The 19,652-nt window shown below is 36.8% G+C and overlaps 2 protein-coding genes across 3 annotated transcripts in view; one reads left to right on the plus strand and one right to left on the minus strand.

Moving 5' to 3' along the window:
* The window catches only part of LOC123307989 (zwei Ig domain protein zig-8-like), a 270,218-nt gene that overhangs the window by 233,664 nt on the left and 16,902 nt on the right, over positions 1–19,652 (plus strand). The window contains exon 3 of the mRNA XM_044890504.1: positions 12,391–12,601. Coding sequence (XP_044746439.1) covers positions 12,391–12,601 — 211 coding nt within the window. The remainder of the gene's footprint in view (positions 1–12,390; positions 12,602–19,652) is intronic.
* On the minus strand, positions 17,506–19,253 carry LOC123307990 (ice-structuring glycoprotein 3-like). Of its 2 annotated transcripts, none has more exons than XM_044890506.1 (2): positions 19,031–19,253; positions 17,506–17,612 (listed from the first exon to the last, which is right to left on the minus strand). In XM_044890506.1, coding segments are annotated over exons 1-2 (171 nt in total). In that variant the 5' UTR covers positions 19,201–19,253; the 3' UTR covers positions 17,506–17,611. The 2 variants fall into 2 exon arrangements, 1 of the variants encoding a protein (XP_044746441.1); XR_006537028.1 differs by lacking the exon at positions 19,031–19,253 and adding an exon at positions 17,902–18,042.

Below are 19,652 nucleotides of genomic sequence, written 5' to 3' on the forward strand. Positions count from 1 at the left end.
ATTCCTAAGAGAAATGGATTGGTAGAAGGAGTTCAGAACGATATGCGTCTAAAATTGAATGAATTTTTTTCGTGAATCCTAAAAGAAGGCTCGAAATTGCAGGGTCAAATTTCGAACCCCCTCTGTCCGGAAAAAATTACGAATGGCAACAGCTTCGTTATTAAGCGTTTCTGATATTGACGAAAATCTACACAATTTTTTTTCTCAGGAAGGGATCCCCCTCGGAACTGGCCCGAAAATACGCAGTGCCATCATTAAAAACTTGAACAACTCCACTTTCATTCCATTATAATTTCACCAAATGCTCACCCACCCCCGTTTCTCAAATGGGGAGCTCCGGTCATACCCCGAGTTTTCAGAATTCCGGGGCAAGGGAAAGAGTAAACTTTCCACTCGCTGCGACGACCACATCGAGCGAAAATTGTTTCAGCCGATTTTCTACAAGCGTAATTCGTCGCGTCGTACTCAAACTGCTGAAAAAGATGCTTAATGAAGTAAGACTGAAATAAATGAGCTTTTCCTCAAATTTCTCGGTAAAAACAATGATGAGGTGAAATGTGAATAGAAAACCAATCCCGAAATTATATTTAAAGAGGATGTAATTTCACTAACTCCGAAACCTCGTACTTTCAAACTAAACCAACTTCATATTTTCATTTTTTCCATATGCAGAGTGTATTTCGTTTCTGTCAGTTTTCTGTTTCCAAGAAAACAATTAGAAGATGCTTTTAGAAAGTTGTATCTGAGCAAGAAAAAGAAGTACCTATATATAAATTTGATCCCTGCTCCAAAAATGAACACGAAGGTCGCAACATCAGTGAGAATTTTTTGACCAAACTTGCTAGAAACGTTACACTCCTAAGAGTTAGCAACTGACTAAAATTTCTTCCACAAGACGCGAACGATAGAGATATGATATCTGACAGTTTTCCTGAAACTCTTGAAACAACGAAAATTGAAGCAGTTTCCACAGAAAAACAAGATTTTCTTTTCAAAATGAATCCTCTGATCAACAAAGCCTGTACAAGTCATGACATATCCTTTATACAGGGTGAGTGTTTGAATCGTACAAATATTTGAACAGTAGATTCTTGAGGTCAAAAAAAAAATTTTTTTCCATACCATTTTTTCCGATTCGATCCTGATAAAAAGATATAGCCGTTTCAAGTTTTCACAATGAGCTATACCACCCCTGGAGAAACAAAATTCCCTTATGAATAACAAGCTGAATCTATGATACTACACCATGGATCTTTTGAACAGAGTTGCATTCAGCCAAAGTACCCAATTTTCCGAATATCACAGATATTTTCAATTTTTGAACATCAAATTACTCGAAAACGTCATGTTATACGAGAAAATATAAAGAATACTTTCTTTTTATAAAACGTTCAAATATTCATTGGTCCAAATTAGTTACCAAGAGTTGGGTTCTTTGAATATTTGATATTTTTATCTTACGTCATAATGAGAAAACTGAAAGACGTGAGTGATATTTTGTGTTGGAAAAAGACTAATCAAACTATTGAAAAACTATATTCCGAAAATAATTTCATTCATTAAAATCGTTCGTGAGATAGAACTATAAAAGCAAAAATTTTTTAAGGTTTTTCAACAGCCTGTATCTTTTGAACCGAGCCGATTCGGAAAAAAAGGTATAGGAAAAAAGTGTTTCTTTTGACCTCAAGAATCTACTGTTGAAATATTTGTACTAGTCAAAGACTCACCGTGTATAAGCCTCCACAGCAGTTTTATCGAACTATATTCACTAAAATCAGAAGCGAAATGATAGGTATATCAAGCTAGGGAACCGTTCAATCGAACATAATATCGAATTATTTTCATTGCGTCGCATCGAGAAGAATCAATTACCATATTGAGCAGCAATTCAATAACCGAAGTTTACCATCAGAATCAGACTTACCCACTCTGCATACATTGGAGGTCCTATCTCAGAAAACTGATCATGTGTACTCCAGACTAGGCCGTTCCCCACGGGTGCGATAATCTACCTGGATTATATAAGATTTCTGGATCCTAGCAGCCTTCGGAAATGCCTCGGAGAATCTGCCTAATGGGAAATTCGACTTGATTTAGGTATTTGAATTAATTCATACCATAAATAACTCCTTAATGAACTGCCAGACACACATCGTTCAACGTTTGCTCTTTCTACGTTCGCCCGTCTCAATGATTTCGTTCGTTCCTACCGTAATCGATGGATGCAATTTTCACGGCTGTAAGTTCAGTGCCTGTCAGTCCCTGATCCACGAAACAACATAGTACATACGTGATTTCTAGTTCAAGGGGTTACAGACCTTCCAACTACGGCATGATTTCGATGCTGATCTCGTTCGAAGAGTTTGCGAAGGTTTCACTTCATTTATTTATTTCTATTTTATTTATTATTTTATCCTGATTCTCTATAGGTACAGAAGTACCCCTCAGAAGCTCTGTGGGGTGCTGTGGCTAACACTGAGCTCGGTCAGCGGTCTCCGGCTGTAGACTCCGGCTCCAGAGGACTGTTTGGTCCTGGAGTCATCAGTAAACCAACAAGGTCATTGCAAAAAGAGTTCCATGTGACAGAGCCATTCGTCTCTGCTTGGAATCAGAGAACTGAAGGTTCCGTACGTGCTTAGTCTTGTGATTATCTGTTCAGTTCTCATGCCCATCACCTTGTCCGCCTCCAGATGGGCTAAGAGCTGATTGGGCAGGATATCATAGCTCCAGTGAAGCAAACAATAGCTAGCCCTTGTATTATATTGAGGGTTTTCATCGTATTTCTCTGATTTGTCTTTGCCAGACTATAAGACCCTTGGTCTCATGATCATGACACATCCATCGAACTATTTTTGGATTACATCCCCAAGTTTTACTGGCTAGATTTATAATTGCTATCAAGGCCTTTATTGCTTTACTGGCAGCACCAGCAATATCAATATGCTCATCCCTAAACTCAATATCTAGGGTTTATCTCTGATATATAGCTTCGGATCGTATTACTGTGGTCTTGGTAGGGTTAATGTTTAGCCCCACTAACAAGTACCATTGCTCAATAACTCTGAGGGCCTCTTAAATTGAATCGCATAAGTTTTACTCGAATATTCCTCCTACTCTTATAACCATGTAAACTGTGTTCTTCAGAAGATTTGCAGCTGAGGGGCATCGATGGCTTTGTAAGCTGAACCACTGGAACATTTGGCCTACTGATTGAGAAGAGAGGCGTCCGATCATATCATATTACTATCCTGATTCTCCATGGGACCCCTCGGAGAACCAGTTGTGTTCTGTGCAGGCTTTGCTACTGTATCCTTACGCCACCTTTGGCACAGCACTGTTAATTTTAATCCAACAGTGAATTACTTGTCTAATGACCACTGATTTCAAAGTAATGATCGAGAGATCTGTCTCAAGATGAAGAAGTGTGAGATCTATAGTGATCTCCAGTGATCTTGCTAGCTAGGATAGCTAAGGTTCATTACATTAATCATTGAATAATAAGCAGGTCTTCTCTGGAAATCAAGAGACAACTCGCCTACTAGTTTGGTTACTATGAATTATCGAGAGATATTCTCTACAGATTTTTAGATTTTCTTTTTAGAATTTCAGGGAGTCATTATGATCTGAGCTCACTCAATCAATAGAGGCTTCTTACTTGATGAAGAAATAGTAGTCCCATTAAACATCATAGCGTTTATGAGCCCCACTGGTCACAAAAACCCCATTAGCCCTATATTTCACGCACAAATGAAGGCATAAACTTCGAACCCGACTCTTCTCGGAAAAAAATAACGGTTACGATGTAACCAGACGGAGCGGTTGACAAAATATATCTCAATATACAAAAAAGCGTAATGTTTGGATGTCGAAACATTTCAATTGATATATAGTCTCTATCCGGCCAGAATACATCATAAAAGAGTTGAGATAAGTTCGAAATGGGCATTAATGGACGAGGGAAAAATACGGAGTCTCGAACAGAACGATTATATTGTACTTCTGAAACCTGCCTGCATGAAATATGGCGTTTTCTTCGATTCCACTTTGTTGTTGGCCGTAAGCGGGCTTTCAACCGGTACCAAGTTTCTGTGCTCTTTTCGCCCATTTTGCTGGTCCTCGGTATGAATGTTTCTGCTTTTTCATTATTCTACACCTGTAAAGGGCCATTCTTCTGGAGGAATAATGATGACGTGAAACATACGTTGGCGTACATGGAGTTCAACTCTCCTCATTTCCGCTTTCAGTGGCAGTTTTACGATTCGGTTTTCATTTAGGTCAAAGAAATTGTAGGTAGCACTGCTTCGAAACGGCCCGATCGCGTCGTTATTAAAGGTTGGAGTGTGGAGTTACAAGGGATATTGAATTGAGATCACAACAGAAAAGGAAGAAGATGTTTATTAGCGAGAAAATGAAAATTCTTTCATTTTTCTTCGGATGCTCAGAAATGTGGATTTTATTGTCTATACTAAAATGTTTCATACAGTGAGATTAATATGGCAACGGTTATGGTGAGTTTTTGCTATGAACTAATACCTAAGAAAAGGATCAATTTCATGGGCAGATGACAAACACGTGCACGCTATCTGCCAATTAGGTTGTCTAAGGTTGGTTCCTTTCTTGGGTATTATTTCTCATTTTGCCTCTGCCTAAACTCACCATTAATTTCTGCGTAAAATCAATACCTACTTTATAAAACGGATGTCGGAAAGATTTTTTCCATTTTGTTATGACAATCAATTATAATCAAAATCTCTTCAAAAAAGTACGCCAACATTTATGTGTCGATTTTTTATATCTGCAAGGTGTTAACTGAAGATGGGGCCAGATTCCTTATACGAAACATTTACATTTTTGCAAAAACAAATTCTGAGTTACACTACGGTGCTTCAAAACTCAATCAATTAAAACAATTAAAATGTAGTCGGAGTAAAAATAAATGGGCAGTCCGGGAGAGTTGAACTCATTTCACTCTGAAGCCGCTTAAGTTGTACCTATATAGATACAAATGGTAGCAACTCATTTTTTGCGTGAAGATATCATGCCCAAGTAGGCAACCATAGATAATAGTAGAGTGATGGTGAGATGAACATTTTGCGTACAGCAATTCTTTTTTTAGCAAACGAAAATTGGCTCATGCCTCCCTAACCCATGGGAGAGTTGAACAGGGGGCGAGAAAGACTTGACCATAAGTTTGTTCATCAGGAAAAACATTGAAAGAAAACAATTTCCAATGACCAACGATTGTCTATGTCTAGATTTTCATCATGCGATGTATCAGCGGATGAAATACATATTTTCTATTTCAGAATCACTCTTACTCATTTTCGAGATGTTTTTTACTTTGTACCTTTGTATATTTTTTTATATTTATTTCTATAATTCAATTCTTTTTGGAGCAAATTATTATCTAAGCTCAGTGCAGGAAACTTGGACCACTGATTATGTCTCCTGACCATAGCATGGGTCAAGTTACCCTCCTTTTAGTCTATTCAACAGATGTTTTCTTGAAACTTTCACAGTTATTATTAAAAAGACTCATCGTCTGTAAAACAACATAATCAATGAAAGCAATAAAACTAAATAACACCATGCATCTATTAAACAATTGAGACAGTATAACAAACAAAAATTATTCAATTTCTTACTTCCTAACAACAAAATCACGTTCAACCCTCTCATTCCCGAACTGTTGTAATGGCGGCCAAAATGGAGCCGACACTAGTTGTGCCTTGTTACGAGTATATCGCAAGCTATTCACGATACCGGTAGCGCGAAATTTGAATTGAAATATTTGAGGTGGTTCAAGTCTCCTACCTGAGCAAGTCTCCCGGACTTCCCCTAGACTATTACACTACGACTACCAAAATACACTGCTCGGAAGAAAATAATGAAGGAATGAACACAAAATGAGATTGAAAATATGAAGAATTCTAGGCTTGAGTAACAAAACAAAAATAAAATGAAGAGGAAATCCTGCAAAACAACACCTCTTTGATTGTTTGAACCGTCACAACTCTGGGAACCTCACCTAAATGAAGTTGTGAGAACCATAACTCTTCTGGATATCTTCGACCTTTCTTTTTTCAAGCAAGAGTGTGTCCATGAGTGTTGACTAAACGAAATCTAGATTCATTCGTGAATAAACACCGATTCTAGTATTAACTGTTCGATTGCGGTGATCCTCGGCCTACTACTGTCGGCGAACTCTGTGCTTTCTATTTAATCTGGAATGCTGTGCCTGCCTATGTGCTCTTAAACAAGGAATTCCTGTTGTAACCCTCAATTCTCAATTGAGCTTTTATTTTTTCCATAGTATTTCAATCTGAAATTGTATTAACTTCATTCACTGCCTCAGCGGAAATTAATGGACTAAAATAAATCGGTGTTTTTACTGTCAACAGTTTCATCTCTTATTGGCATTCGCAAAAGCTACCGATAACTCTCACGAGGCTATTAGAATACCAATCTCCCGGGCAAAATAACCAATTTCCAATTCGATACATAAAATAAATCCACTCACAAATATTGACCAGAGTTTTATGCTTTTAAATTGAACATTTTCTGCTAAATAAGCCTGGTTCTCTTCCTCATTCTTTTGCAGAATGAATTAAATATACATGGGGTTCATAAATTCACTACATCCTACGTTAAATCCAAACACGTCTAAGAAACTCAACCGCCTGATCCACAAAAGGCGAATTGACGAAGGTTTGTCTCCCAATTTCCCTATTGTTTCAATCTTGAGGCATAACCACGCTCACTCTCATACCTCGGAGATGCCGGCATCATAATAATAAAGACGTTAAAGGAATCTATATTGCTTTTTGACGTGGTTTCCTTCAGACGCCGAGACGATATTGTCGTCTGAAACGCCCCTAATGCCCTGAATTCGCCATTTTCCTCTTTAGGTGCATTATCTCGTACCGTCAGATATTATCTGCCATTATGTCTCGTACGTAGGGCCCCACTTGTGCAAACAAAAATTATTGCACTTTCTTTGCGATTCGATAACGTCTCTGCGTCTTCGACCGAAACTCTGGATGTTATCATTCATATTGTGTTCTGTCAATATTTACCCCAACTTCGCCAACTTCTTGGTTATTCCGAAACATGGGTGAGTTTCTGCTTCTGCATGTTCCACTCTTGTCTGGAAGTTTCCCAGAATATTTCAGGCTGGACGGTTTCGCTGAGGTTTGGATATTTGCTTGAATATTATTATCAGTTTATTTATTTTAGATGGCCGCGAATTGGAAACGTCCATCAACTTCCAATATGATTCTTATGTTGGCGTGCCCCAAAACTCAGATTTGCCGCCCAACCGCTTCCTAATTTATACAGGGTGAGTCTTCAACTCGTACAAATATTTTAACAGTAGATTCTTGAGGTCAAAAGGAACACTTTTATTCCTTACCATTTTTTCCGAATCGGCTCGGTTTAGAAGATACAGGCTGTTGAAAAACCATAAAAGATGTTTATTTTTATTTCTATCTCAGAAACGGTTTCATCGAATGAAATGAATTTCGGAATATAGTTTTTTATTTACTTGATGAATCTTTTTCGAATACAAAATGTCACACACGTCTTCTAGTTTTCGCATTATGACTATTACGTACCACAAAAATACCAAAAATTCAAAGAGCCTAACACTTGGAACTGAGTTGAACGCTTTATGATGAATATTCGAGCATTTTGTCAAATAAAAGTATTCGTCATATTTTCTCGTATGATGCGCCGTTTTCGAGTTATTTGAAATTAAAAAGTATCTGTAAAATTTGCAAAATTGGGTACTTTGTCTGAATACAACTCTGTTTACAAGATCCATAGATGTGTAGTGTCACAGATTTAGCTAGTTATTCTAAAGGTTATTCGGTTTTTCCAGAGGTGGCACAGTTCAGTATCAGAATCTCAAAAGAGCTGTAACTTTTTATCAGGTCCGAATCAGAAAAAATGGTATAGGAAAAAAGTTTCCTTTGACCTCATGAATATATTATTAAAAAATATTTGTACGTTGTACGGGTCGAAGACTCATCCTGCATCTTCTCAGTGTAACAGCTTAGCGGTTGACAGTACGTTTATATCTTCATTATTTGTGTTCTGTGGTCTTCATTCAGTGCCGTCATACCTTTGAGCACCTTTTAATTGTAGGGGTGCCAGCAAATCGATTTCTTGAAACTAGTTCTTAACAACATAATTTAAGCCAATTAGGCCACAGGAGTAATTCAATGCTTCGAAGATAATTTTTCAGTTTAGAAATTATGAAAAAAATCACATCAATAAGAAAAGGTGGTGAAATGAGGGGTTCATAGCTGAAGTGAACCAAGTCCATGCAGCCTAGTTGGTGTTAATTGTTAATAAACAACTTCTAAGCCATTTATTTCAAAACTAGGCTGCATGGACTTGGTTCACTTCAGCTATGAACCCCTCAAATAATGAACCAACAAATTTGATTTCTTCATGGATGGGAGATTTGGAGTTCCATCAATTCATCTCGGTCCTGAATTGGGAAATCGTGAAAGGTTTTCACGCAAAGTTGTCCGAGTTAGCCCAACGAAAATGTGAGTGGAGCTATAACCTTCGTAAACGTAATAAAGCGGTCTTTTCGTCCATTCTTCAGACCTCCATTAGTCAGATAAATCGCTTCGAACTGGGTTCTTGATGTCAACAAAAAGGTGGTGCTCTAATGAAATGCCATTAAATGACTTGCAAACTTCTTTTATTATCCTTTTTCTAACTCCATTCCACTGCGTTGCCCTGCAGATATGAGGCCAATTCCTTGCCATTCCGAAAGATTATATCTTATGAACTCTCCTCTGCTCCCGAGAAAATGATGGAAATTTCTCAGCGGGAATAATGCTGCTATGGAAATTATTATATGATACCAAACTCAACATCTGGTCTCATTCATTTTGATGAAAAAATTACCTCCCCGAGCAAGTAAAAGATTTCCGCCACTCGCAATACGGAAAATAAGGAATACTTCTGTATTTGCGAATCTGAAGCAGATTTTTCTAATCTTATATACTTACGTATCTCATTTTAAAACTGCCTGTTTTCTTCACTTTAATATGATCCTTTTTCATCCCACATTTTATGGAAAATTCATTGGATTATTGTGGTCGATTTTTTTCAACAATATAACGTTGAAATCAAACTTATTCTATAATTAAGGGGTATTTCATTCTCGAAATTGAATAATCAGACTATTAAAACAGTTTTGTTGTTACGGATTTTGAAAAAAAAACTGTAAAATCAGTAAGGTAAAATTCAAAGTAGATATCTAATTTTCTAAAAAAAGGTAATGAAGAAAAATAATGGAAATTGCACTATATCCAAATGAACTTGAGCTCAAGAAAACGAAGAAATACCCTCCAATGTTACGAACATTGTCTTCCTTCATTCTTGAAGTCACTGGTAGACTCTGGATTCTAAGATCTTCAGAGAAGATGTTCAAAAGAAGCAAAAACCTAATTCATTATATCAAAAGTGAGCTGCATGGACGGAGGGTGACTTATGTAACCAATTGGTACACAGGAGGTTATTAATAATCATGTTCCTTTTGAGGATTCAGAGGTTTCATTAATACTCCAGTTTCGTTCTGCCTATTCTACAGAACCCAAAGGCCTATAGCTTTCCAAGAAAGATGGCCCATTACATTTTCGATGTACCTATTAACTGTACCTATTTGTATATGATAAAAGCTAGGAATTCCTCCCATAATGAAAACTACATTCAGGGCTAGGCAGATTAAACTCGACAAAAATTTCCTTTAGTGATCCAACAAGTGAAATACAGAGCAACTCTCTATGTATGTAACCATAATTTTCGTGAACGATTCATTTGACAGGTCACAGTCCAAAATGTGTAGAGTTATCGAAACAGCTCCATTCATGTTGTTATCGGTTCACCATAAAGCAGTAAAACGATATCAATGTGTACGTAATAGGCCAATCACTCTTGTTTGGAAAGTGTTATTGGAATTTGGGTGTTTATAGTATACGGATACTAGAACTATTGGGGCTTCAAATTCAGCAATGCATTTCATACAAAATTCGAATCCAAAATAAAAATGATTGAATCATCGAACTTTTAAATCGTTGAAACAAAGGTAGTGGATGTCAGATTTAGAGATTTCACACATGCCACATTGTTATGGAAATACGTATTTTCGGTATGTTATTTCCTCAACATAGCAGAAGGTATCTTTGGATGAACATCCATGATAAATAACTATATTCAGCATACAAAGCCGAGAATTTGTTCTTTCATGCTGTTATTATTTCTTCTTCGATTTTTCCATTCATTTCCTAATTGGTTGATAGACAAAATATTTTCCAACAAAATTTCTACTGAATAAATCAAGAACACAATACAGGGTAAAAATCCAACCAACCTTTCCAACTCTTCACAAACCTTTTAGGGCTTTCACTCCCAATCTCTGAAACAAAATCAATTAAAAATGAAATCAACGATTTGCTCCTGCGTGAATTCTTGCACTAATTTGTCAGGAGCAAATTAACTAGAAAAAATTGTTGCCTGACAATGAACTCAAAATAAATAACGTTGAAACTATAATTCTTCGTAACGTTTCGGAGTCTATATCAGACTCCTTCATCAGACGAAAAAATCTACTTTTGATCTAATAGATCAGGATAATAATTTGGCAAATTGTTCGGTAGAAATAGATCATATTTGGATCAATTTATTAAAGAAGGAACTGTCATCCGGTAATTTCAAAATTAAATGAATCAACGTTTCTGTGCAGTCTCTGTTTCTGTGTGTTGACAATTAATGTCAGACAAAAAGCGACAATTCCAGAAGATTTTCAAAAGTAGATTTTTTCGTCTGATGAAGGAGTCTGATATAGACTCCGAAACGTTACGAAGAATTATAGTTTCAACGTTATTTATTTTGAGTTCATTGTCAGGCAACAATTTTTTCTAGTTAATTTGCTCCTGACAAATTAGTGCAAGAATTCACGCAGGAGCAAATCGTTGATTTCATTTTTAATTGATTTTGTTTCAGAGATTGGGAGTGAAAGCCCTAAAAGGTTTGTGAAGAGATGCAAAATCCTCCCAAAATAAATTTCAATCGACAACCTTTCCAAATTGATACTATCAATGATATTCCTAAAATTCTCATATCCTTCCTGTGCATAACAAAGGAGTCATAACTTCTTCAAGAATCGAATAATTTTCGTATTCTTCACAATAATATCATCCCTCCTGGCAACTTCCATAATAAGATAAGAGTGTCCTAAACTACCGCAGACTTTTACGTCTTGATTCAAACTCGAGCTAAAACTGATATAACAATACCCAAAACTGCATGTTTGGGGAAAAAAGGATAATCATTGATCTTCGGAATGAAAACTTTATAATTCAAGTCGAGAAAAGTTTACGGTAACTCTGGAACTCCCATAATAATCGCCAACAATGACCTGAAAGAAAATGGGGCAAAGCAGGTTCACTTAATCCCTGTTGTTCCATTTATCCTCGCCCACATTATGTACTCTGGAACTCTCATCGATTAGAATCGCAGGACTATTATACATCGCAACTCTATTTCGGAGGAGAATTTGCCGGAATTCCTTTGTTTTGGCTCTTCGAAGAATTATATTCATCTTCTCTCTTGGGGAATGAGAATTTAACTGTCATGGTTTCATAAAGAAATAGAAGGTAGTAAGGTTTCTTGAGATCTCGAATGGAAAATATTCATTTCAGAAAACATGCTTCATTTTTTTTACTTTTGACTTCAAGAATCCACTGTTGAAATATTTCTACGAGTCAAAGACGATTTGCTTCGGAATTCAGACCTACATTGCAAAATTCCTGGATTATACAATGAAAAATAAGTTTTCGAGTGACACTCTGATAAATATGGATCTTTACGTGAACATTTAGGCTAGAACTGCTGAGTATAGATTCACAGAAATAAAGCTTTCAGGAACCTTACAGATGCAATAGCAACCAAGACTCGACAAACAAATTTCTACTATCTGTCAATGTCTTGAAAAGAACCCTTGCACCGAGCAGCGACTAACTGTTCATTATTTTGAAGAATAATAATAACTCAGCAGAGAGCAGACGCCAGTAATCCCACGCAATAATTTTTTCTGATATCAAGAAGGCTCGTAACCCCATGAAATATAAGATTTTTTTCGTGAGGGATGGACGTTTATTTTCTACGACTGGACCAATTCGAACCCTTTGTTCTAGCATCGATATAAACGATTCCTCATTCCGTTAAATCCCAGAAAACCCACCGGATTCCCGCAAAATTCTCAAGGGTATTCCGGTGAAAACTCACCTAGAAACCCTTATGTTATTAACTACCCCATTCAGCAAAGATAGGGATAATAAAGATTTCTAAGGTTTCTCATCTGTCTTTCAGGTTTCATGGATCCGAAAAAGGGATCTGCACATTTTAACTGCCGGAATCTTAACCTACACTTCGGACCAGAGGTTCCAGGTAATCAGACCGGACAAATCAGACAATTGGACGCTGCAGATAAAATTTCCGCAGTTGAGGGACAGCGGCATCTATGAATGTCAAGTGAACACTGAGCCTAAAATGTCTCTCCCTTTCAGACTGAACGTTATAGGTAAGGAACTCCTTTTCGACCTTTTTCGTTACTCTTTTTCTGTTCATTCAATCAGGATAAGGATGTTGGGGGCAGTTTTACTGCCTTATTGACCGTAATGTTGCGGAAGGCCTTTCTTTATTAAGAATGTGGGGGAAATTTTTGAATAAACAGGTCAAACCGATGCCCTAACAATCTACCCCGAGGTTTTTATGATCAAAGCTTCAGTTTAATCTACTAAGATCATCTCACAAAATCAATAACTCATCTATTTAGATAATCTATATTATTTTAGATGCTTCAATGTAATATTGAACGATTATCTAGAAAATGTAACTTCAATAAAGACATTTCAGTGTCCTCCAAAAGTAATAGAAAACAGACAATTGTCTCTTTTCTTCGAAACATGGTTCTGAAATGTATAAATATGTTCAAATGACAAAAATCTCATCAAATACTCCGGTTTGAAAGAACAGAAGTTCACTTGATTTCTTGACAATGTTTTATTTCCTTCAAGATGTATTTTATACCTCATATACCGCAGAATTCCTGGCCAACGAATCGATATCAAATTGAAAGGAATACTCTTTAATCTTAACGTTCAAGAAATGGCGCCCAGCGTAATTTAAGTGTCGCCAAAGTGACGAAACAAGATCAAATCCCGCTCAAAAGGACTAAAGAAAAATTTCACACTCGAGAACGTCTCACTGAAGCACATAACTTCCTCTCAAAGCTGAGTGGATGGAAACAGAATTTGCTCTATCAGATTACGCATCATCGATATGATGAAATTGGCTGTTATATTCCGCCCATATATGAAGGTTTCCTTTGTTTTCGCTTTTTGCTCCGAGTATCGTCTGTAACACGTAACGGGAAACTGAAAATCTCATTCTCTACAGAAATTAATCGTGAAATGGGAATCGCATGTGACAAAGAATCGAAATAGGAATGGCATAGGACATGTAGGTATATCATAATTTGGATATGGATGTTGGGCAAAATTCGTTGTCCACTGAGGGGATCTCGAGATCTATAAGAGCTAGAAGAAAACGGATGACACATTTCCTAGCTCTTTTTCAGAGAAACAAAGAATGGTGAAGACTGTAGCCTCTTACGATCCTTCGTTTTTGAGTTTGACAATTTCAAAATTAGCAAAAAATGAGATTTTGACGATTTCGAAAAGTTCTCATAACTTTTTTGTCTTTGAAGTGGCAGATCTGAAACTTGAACCTTCAACTGGCGCACCTTTTTACGTAGAATCCACTGACGAGCTCAAAATATTTTTTTCAATCATTAGTCGAACTTTCGTTTTTTAAATGCGAAGTTTTATTGTTATTTTTGAATTGGAAAAAATCATTGGTCAGTAGATTCTAGGTATAAAAGTGCCTAAGAAGGTTCAAGTTTCAAATCTGTAACTTCAAAGACAAAAAAGTTTTGAGAACTTTTCGAAATCGTCAAAATCTCATTTATTACTAATAACTCAAAAACAAAGAATCGTAGAAGACTACGGTTTTCACCATTCTTTGTTTCTCAGAAAAAGAGCTAGGAAATGGGTCACCCGTTTTCTTCTAGCTCTTATAGTTCTCGAGATCTTCTCAGTAGACAAAGAATTTTACCCACCCTGTACATAATTAGCAATTATATTTTGTTAGTGATAGATTGCGCCATCCAGTGAAAAACTAGGGGAGAGTTCCTTTGAATCGGACGGCCCATGAACCGGACGCTACAGTTTTCTACTACACTCGATAGTAATTTAGCATCCTTTACGTAAATCCTATTTTTGCAACATCGATCGATATCTCTTGGAAAATGGCCAACCCTGTGGCTCGCGCCTTGTTGCAAAAATGGGATTTACGTAAAGGGTGCTAAATTACCATCGAGTGTAGTAGAAAACTGTAGCGTCCGGTTCATGGGCCGTCCGATTCAAAGGAACTCTCCCCTACAAGTTTAAGAATATTTCAATCAACTTTTTTTGGTCCGAGATTGTAATAAGATTTTCTGAAGTTATAGGACATAGAGTCATTCGGGGTAACTGAGCGCAGAGGGTAAGTGTGCGCAGTGGGTATATCTCGACTATGCAATGTTTGAAAGAGGGGTTCATTTGGGTGAAGCAAGGGCGCAGAATAGCAAAATTAGTTTTTCATAGGAGTGCGCCGTGCGACGTTTCGTCAACTTTTCATTTGCAATCAACCAAATTCAATAGTTTTCTTGTTAATTTTTAGCATCTCTGCAAATTCTGCCAGGTCCAAGTTCCGAGTCCGACAGTGTTAAACAATATTTTATTCGATCATGCGCATATTAATCTAAATATAGATATAATAAAAAATTATAGGTTCTCTTAGCTGCTCAACTCTATAAGAACGTCAATTCAAATTTTGGCTTACTGGGGAAAGTGTGCGCGGGTAAGTGTGCGCATAGATTCATTATATGGGAATTAGTTCAGTGAGGAATAAATTATGACATTGTTGATTTTCTTGGTTAAGACTCGATCAATATTGTCCTATTTGTTCAGAAAAATACGAAGAGCCACCAACAGGGAAATGTATCAAGGGTTGTGTTCGCCAGGAATGGTGGCACTAACCATAAGTAAAGGTTGTAAAAAGGCGCTTCTGTATTGACAATAAAAAGCATTTCTCTAATATGGTAATATTTTGATGACATCATTTTGTAATTTGTTTTGATTGTGTGGTTCACTAAGCACTGCGTTCACTTACCCCGTGAGGGTGCGCACACTTACCCGCAATACGGGGCATGTGAACGCTCTCCGACTTTCACTATTAAATTTTTTTTGCGGAAAAAAAAACGTTTTGGTTTGTTTGCTTTTTGATGATTTTTTAAAGATTAGAAAATTCTCTATCTAATGAATATGTTTTAATTTTCCTAGCTTCAACATTTGAAACAGGGTATGGCTTGAAAGGCAAAAGTGCGCACAGTTGCCCCGAATGGCACTACGTTTTCCATGATAAGGCAGGCCACCCTCAATGAATCACCCTGTATAAGAGTTTCGCATGAAACAATAATAGCCACAGAAATTGATATATTTGCGAATTTAACTTTCTCATTCTGACCTAAAAAACCCACCTAAATCAGGGCATGACCCAGGTAGCATATAAAATCGAATACGCGGTGTTAGAAAGTTCAGATCGACCAAACTTTTCAATCTTCTGGAGCTCATAGGATAGGCGTGCAATACCGCCAGAATTTCTCTCGCTCCCCGAATTGTTACTTCCATATTTCGTATCGAATATGACATGGCAATTAAATCGTCCGCTTTTTCCGGGGAAAATATTTCAGCACTTTTCCCGACGTTTCAAGGTGAATGTGTTCGATCATTTATCCTCACCAGGCTATCCAACCTTTGAACTTCGAGATTCGGGCGAGAAGTTTCCTTTTTCTCGGGAGATCTAAATTGGAACTTGTCCGACTCGAGAGATGAAAGCGGAAACAAATTATTGTTATTCGCTTCTTCGATAAGCTGGAATATTCCCATAGGGTCAGGAGTGGCGGAAATCCATATTTCTTGGCTAAATTATCCATATTTGTTATGTGCCCCTCCAGAGGAAAAAACATTTTCCTGATTGTTTTATTATGAATTCTTGCTATTTGAGTCGAAATTCTGGGACATGAAGAGAATGAAAGTTGTCTTGAAAAAAATAGGTCTACTGCTAGTAAAATCGACAGCATATCTCTCTTCGTTCAGATTTTCATCGATTTCGAGATGTGACATCAGCTGGTACCCCCAAATGCGCATTTTTTTGAAACAAGAATTTCAGGGTCGTTTGTCCATCGTAGGTCCATGTTTGTCCACCTTTTATTTTCATTTGTCCAGGCACCGTTTGAGAGATGTGGAAAAAAATGTTGGTTATTCTGGAAGAGCATTTCTTCTAGTAATGAACCTGAGGATTTCATCCATCTCGGCGCAAGTGTTCGGTCTTGACAAATCTTTTTCAGGATTTTTCGAAGGTCACCTTTCGAGTCGTTTATCACTAAAAGAAGTAATCGTAAATGGATATGTGGTACATATCCTGAAAGAGCATTTCTTCTAGTAATAAACCTGAGGATTTTATCCATCTCGGCGCAAATGTTCGGTCTTGGCGAATTTTTAACTGAACCCATCTTTTTCAGGATTCTTCGAAGGTCAGCTTTCGAGTAGTTTATCCCCCAATAAAAGTCACCGTAGATAGAAATGTGATACATATTCTGAAAGAGCAACTCTTCCTGTAATAAATCTGAGAATTTCATCCATCTCGGCGCAACCGTTCAGAATTGACGAATTTTTAACTGAACCCATCTTTTTCAGGATTTTTCGAAGGTCAGCTTTCGAGTCGTTTATCCCTCAATAAAAGTAACCGTAGATGGAAATGTGATACATATTCTGAAAGAGCAACTCTTCTAGTAATAAATCTGAGAATTTAATCCATCTCGGCACAACCATTCGTGAGGAAATTTTAACTGAACCCATCTTTTTCAGGATTCTTCGAAGGTCAGCTTTCGAGTCGTTTATCCCCCAATAAAAGTAACCGTAGATAAAATTGTGATACATATTTGAAAAAAGCAACTCTTCTAGTAATAAATCTGAGGATTTCATCCATCCAAAATTCTTTACCCTGGAGTCAGAAATTGACGGGTCCAAGCGATTTACCACATTTTCATTTTGAGGCCGGAAAATCGAGGTGTTAAGTTTTCGTTGGACCACACTGTATGTAAAAGATCATTTTACTTAAATATATGTGTAGTAATTTTCTAGTACTTCTCAGTCAAAATGAAAAAATTGCTCGATAACAATAAAACCGAATGAGGTAACAAAAAACCAGTGTTGATCAGCATAATTCGTAACTTTTAACCCAGAGGTTCTCAAATTAGGAACCACCAGTACTGACATTATATCTATGGAATGGGAATGTTGAAAAAATTTCAGAGAAAACTATGAGTCATTCATTTATTTCGTGTTTTCACTGACATCATTAGAAAACGGAATTCAACAACTTATTTCGGCTTTGGAGTAGTTTTGTGAGGCTCAGCTGCCACTGTTCTGAAAAAAAAATCGTTTTATTAATCGATATTCTATTTTTAACAAATGTTTAGAAGTTGTGGAGGAGGAGTTGAGGTATGCAGGACCCTTGTATAAAACCTCATTCTCATGGTGAGCTCTCCGTCTAATAGGTACACATATCTAAGTAGGTATACGATTAATCTGAGTGCTATAGGAACTGATGTTCAAAATACCCGCACAACAACAATAGCTCTTTCAGACAAATTCGTCAACGTATCACATTATTGTCCATGAAATAAAAAAAAACGAACATATTAAAAATACTCACAAGGGGCTGGCCAACAACATGAGCATGGCTGCTGCAAAAGCTAAAAGTGCGTAGAACTTCATGGTATTGAATTTTTAACTGATTTCATTCGAAACCAGGGGAGCCTTTTATACAACTCGTAAATTAACTACAATTTGAAAGTACTTTTGTGATAAGGCTTTGAAAAAAAATCTTCACATTCAAACTCCCGAAAATTGACTGGATAAATGGGAATTTATCAGTTAATTATACCACTTTCTGTATATGCGATATGTACATATACTTTTCTGTAAAAGCATATATCGAATTATCAATTATTATTTTTCGACATTCATGTAGGTATGTACTCCTAGTATTACATGTATAATATTCATTCATAAGTCAAGAAGAGTCATCAAAGACTATAGGTATATACCAAGGAAATTCAGTGCCTTTCATGAATCTGTGACTATTTTATGAAATAATTGACTAAAATTGATCGAAACGACTATGTATATGGTATTTTATAATTACTGATAATTCTCCATTATTTTTTTGGAAATTTATGACGAGATTTTTTCAAAATCGAATTCACCAAATGAAAATTTTCGAACCAGGCTATTCAACCTATGAACTTCGAAATTCGGGCTAGAAGTTTCCTTTTTCTCAGAAGATCTAAATTGGAACTCATGAGATGAAAAGCGGAAAAAAAGATCAAGATTTTTCCGTCCACCTTATTTGCGAAAATGTTCTACTGATACCTATACTGCATTCACTTTTAATTTAGCACTCGGTTGGCCATGAAAAATTCCACTCTGTATAGTACGAAAATGTGGGGTTATGACGCTTGTCAAAACATTTTTGGGTTTCAAATAATTACGAATTTCATCACAATGTCACATCACTTCGGAAAATATGAAGTCGAAAATATGTGACGAACATGTTTATACAAATATGATTTTTCAAATGCTTGTATCTACTAAACAAAAACGAATCGGATATATTTTCATAGGAAAAAAAAATGTTCAGAACAAGCACAGCTACAATCTGTCACAGTGCTATAGGAACTGATGTTTGAAATTCCTGGACAACAACAATAGATTTTTGAGATAAAATCGTCAATTGTCCACTCGAATGAAATTAAAAAAAGAACATATCAAAAACTACTTACTACTTGTGTGCCGGGGTGGCGGCGGTGGCGGCGGTGGCGGCGGTGGCGGAGGAGGCTGCGGTGGCCGCAGTGGCGGCCGTGGCCGCGGTGGCCAAGGTTGCGGTGGCGGCAGGGTTGGCCAGCAACATGAGCATGGCTGCTGCAAAAGCTAAAAGTGCATAGAAGTTCATGGTATTGAATTTTTGACTGATTCCATTTGAAAACAGGGTAGACTTTTATACAACTTTAATTTAATTTGAAAGAACTTTTGTGATAAGGATTATTTAAATCTTCACATTCCACATTCTGGAAATCTACAGCATGTAGAAATTTCTAGGAAATTGGCTGGATAAATGAAAATTTATCAGTAAATTATACCACTATCTGTAGAAGCATATATTGAATTATTAATTATTATTTTTCGACCTTCATGTACTCCAAGTGCATGAAATACCTATTCATTCATAGATCAGGAAGAGTCATCAAAGGCTACATATACCAACCAAGGAAGATAAAAGTAACCGTAGATGGAAATGTGATACATATTCTGAAAAAGCAACTCTTCTAGTAATAAATCTGAGAATTTCATCCATCTCGGCGCAACCGTTCAGAATTGACGAATTTTTAACTGAACCCATCTTTT

Source organism: Coccinella septempunctata, chromosome 2, assembly GCF_907165205.1.
Source record: "Coccinella septempunctata chromosome 2, icCocSept1.1, whole genome shotgun sequence".
NCBI classification, from domain to species: domain Eukaryota; kingdom Metazoa; phylum Arthropoda; class Insecta; order Coleoptera; family Coccinellidae; genus Coccinella; species Coccinella septempunctata.

Excerpts from the sequence above, each read along its gene's own strand:
- LOC123307990 (XM_044890506.1), bottom strand. The coding sequence starts at position 19,200 with ATGAACTTCTATGCACTTTTAGCTTTTGCAGCAGCCATGCTCATGTTG.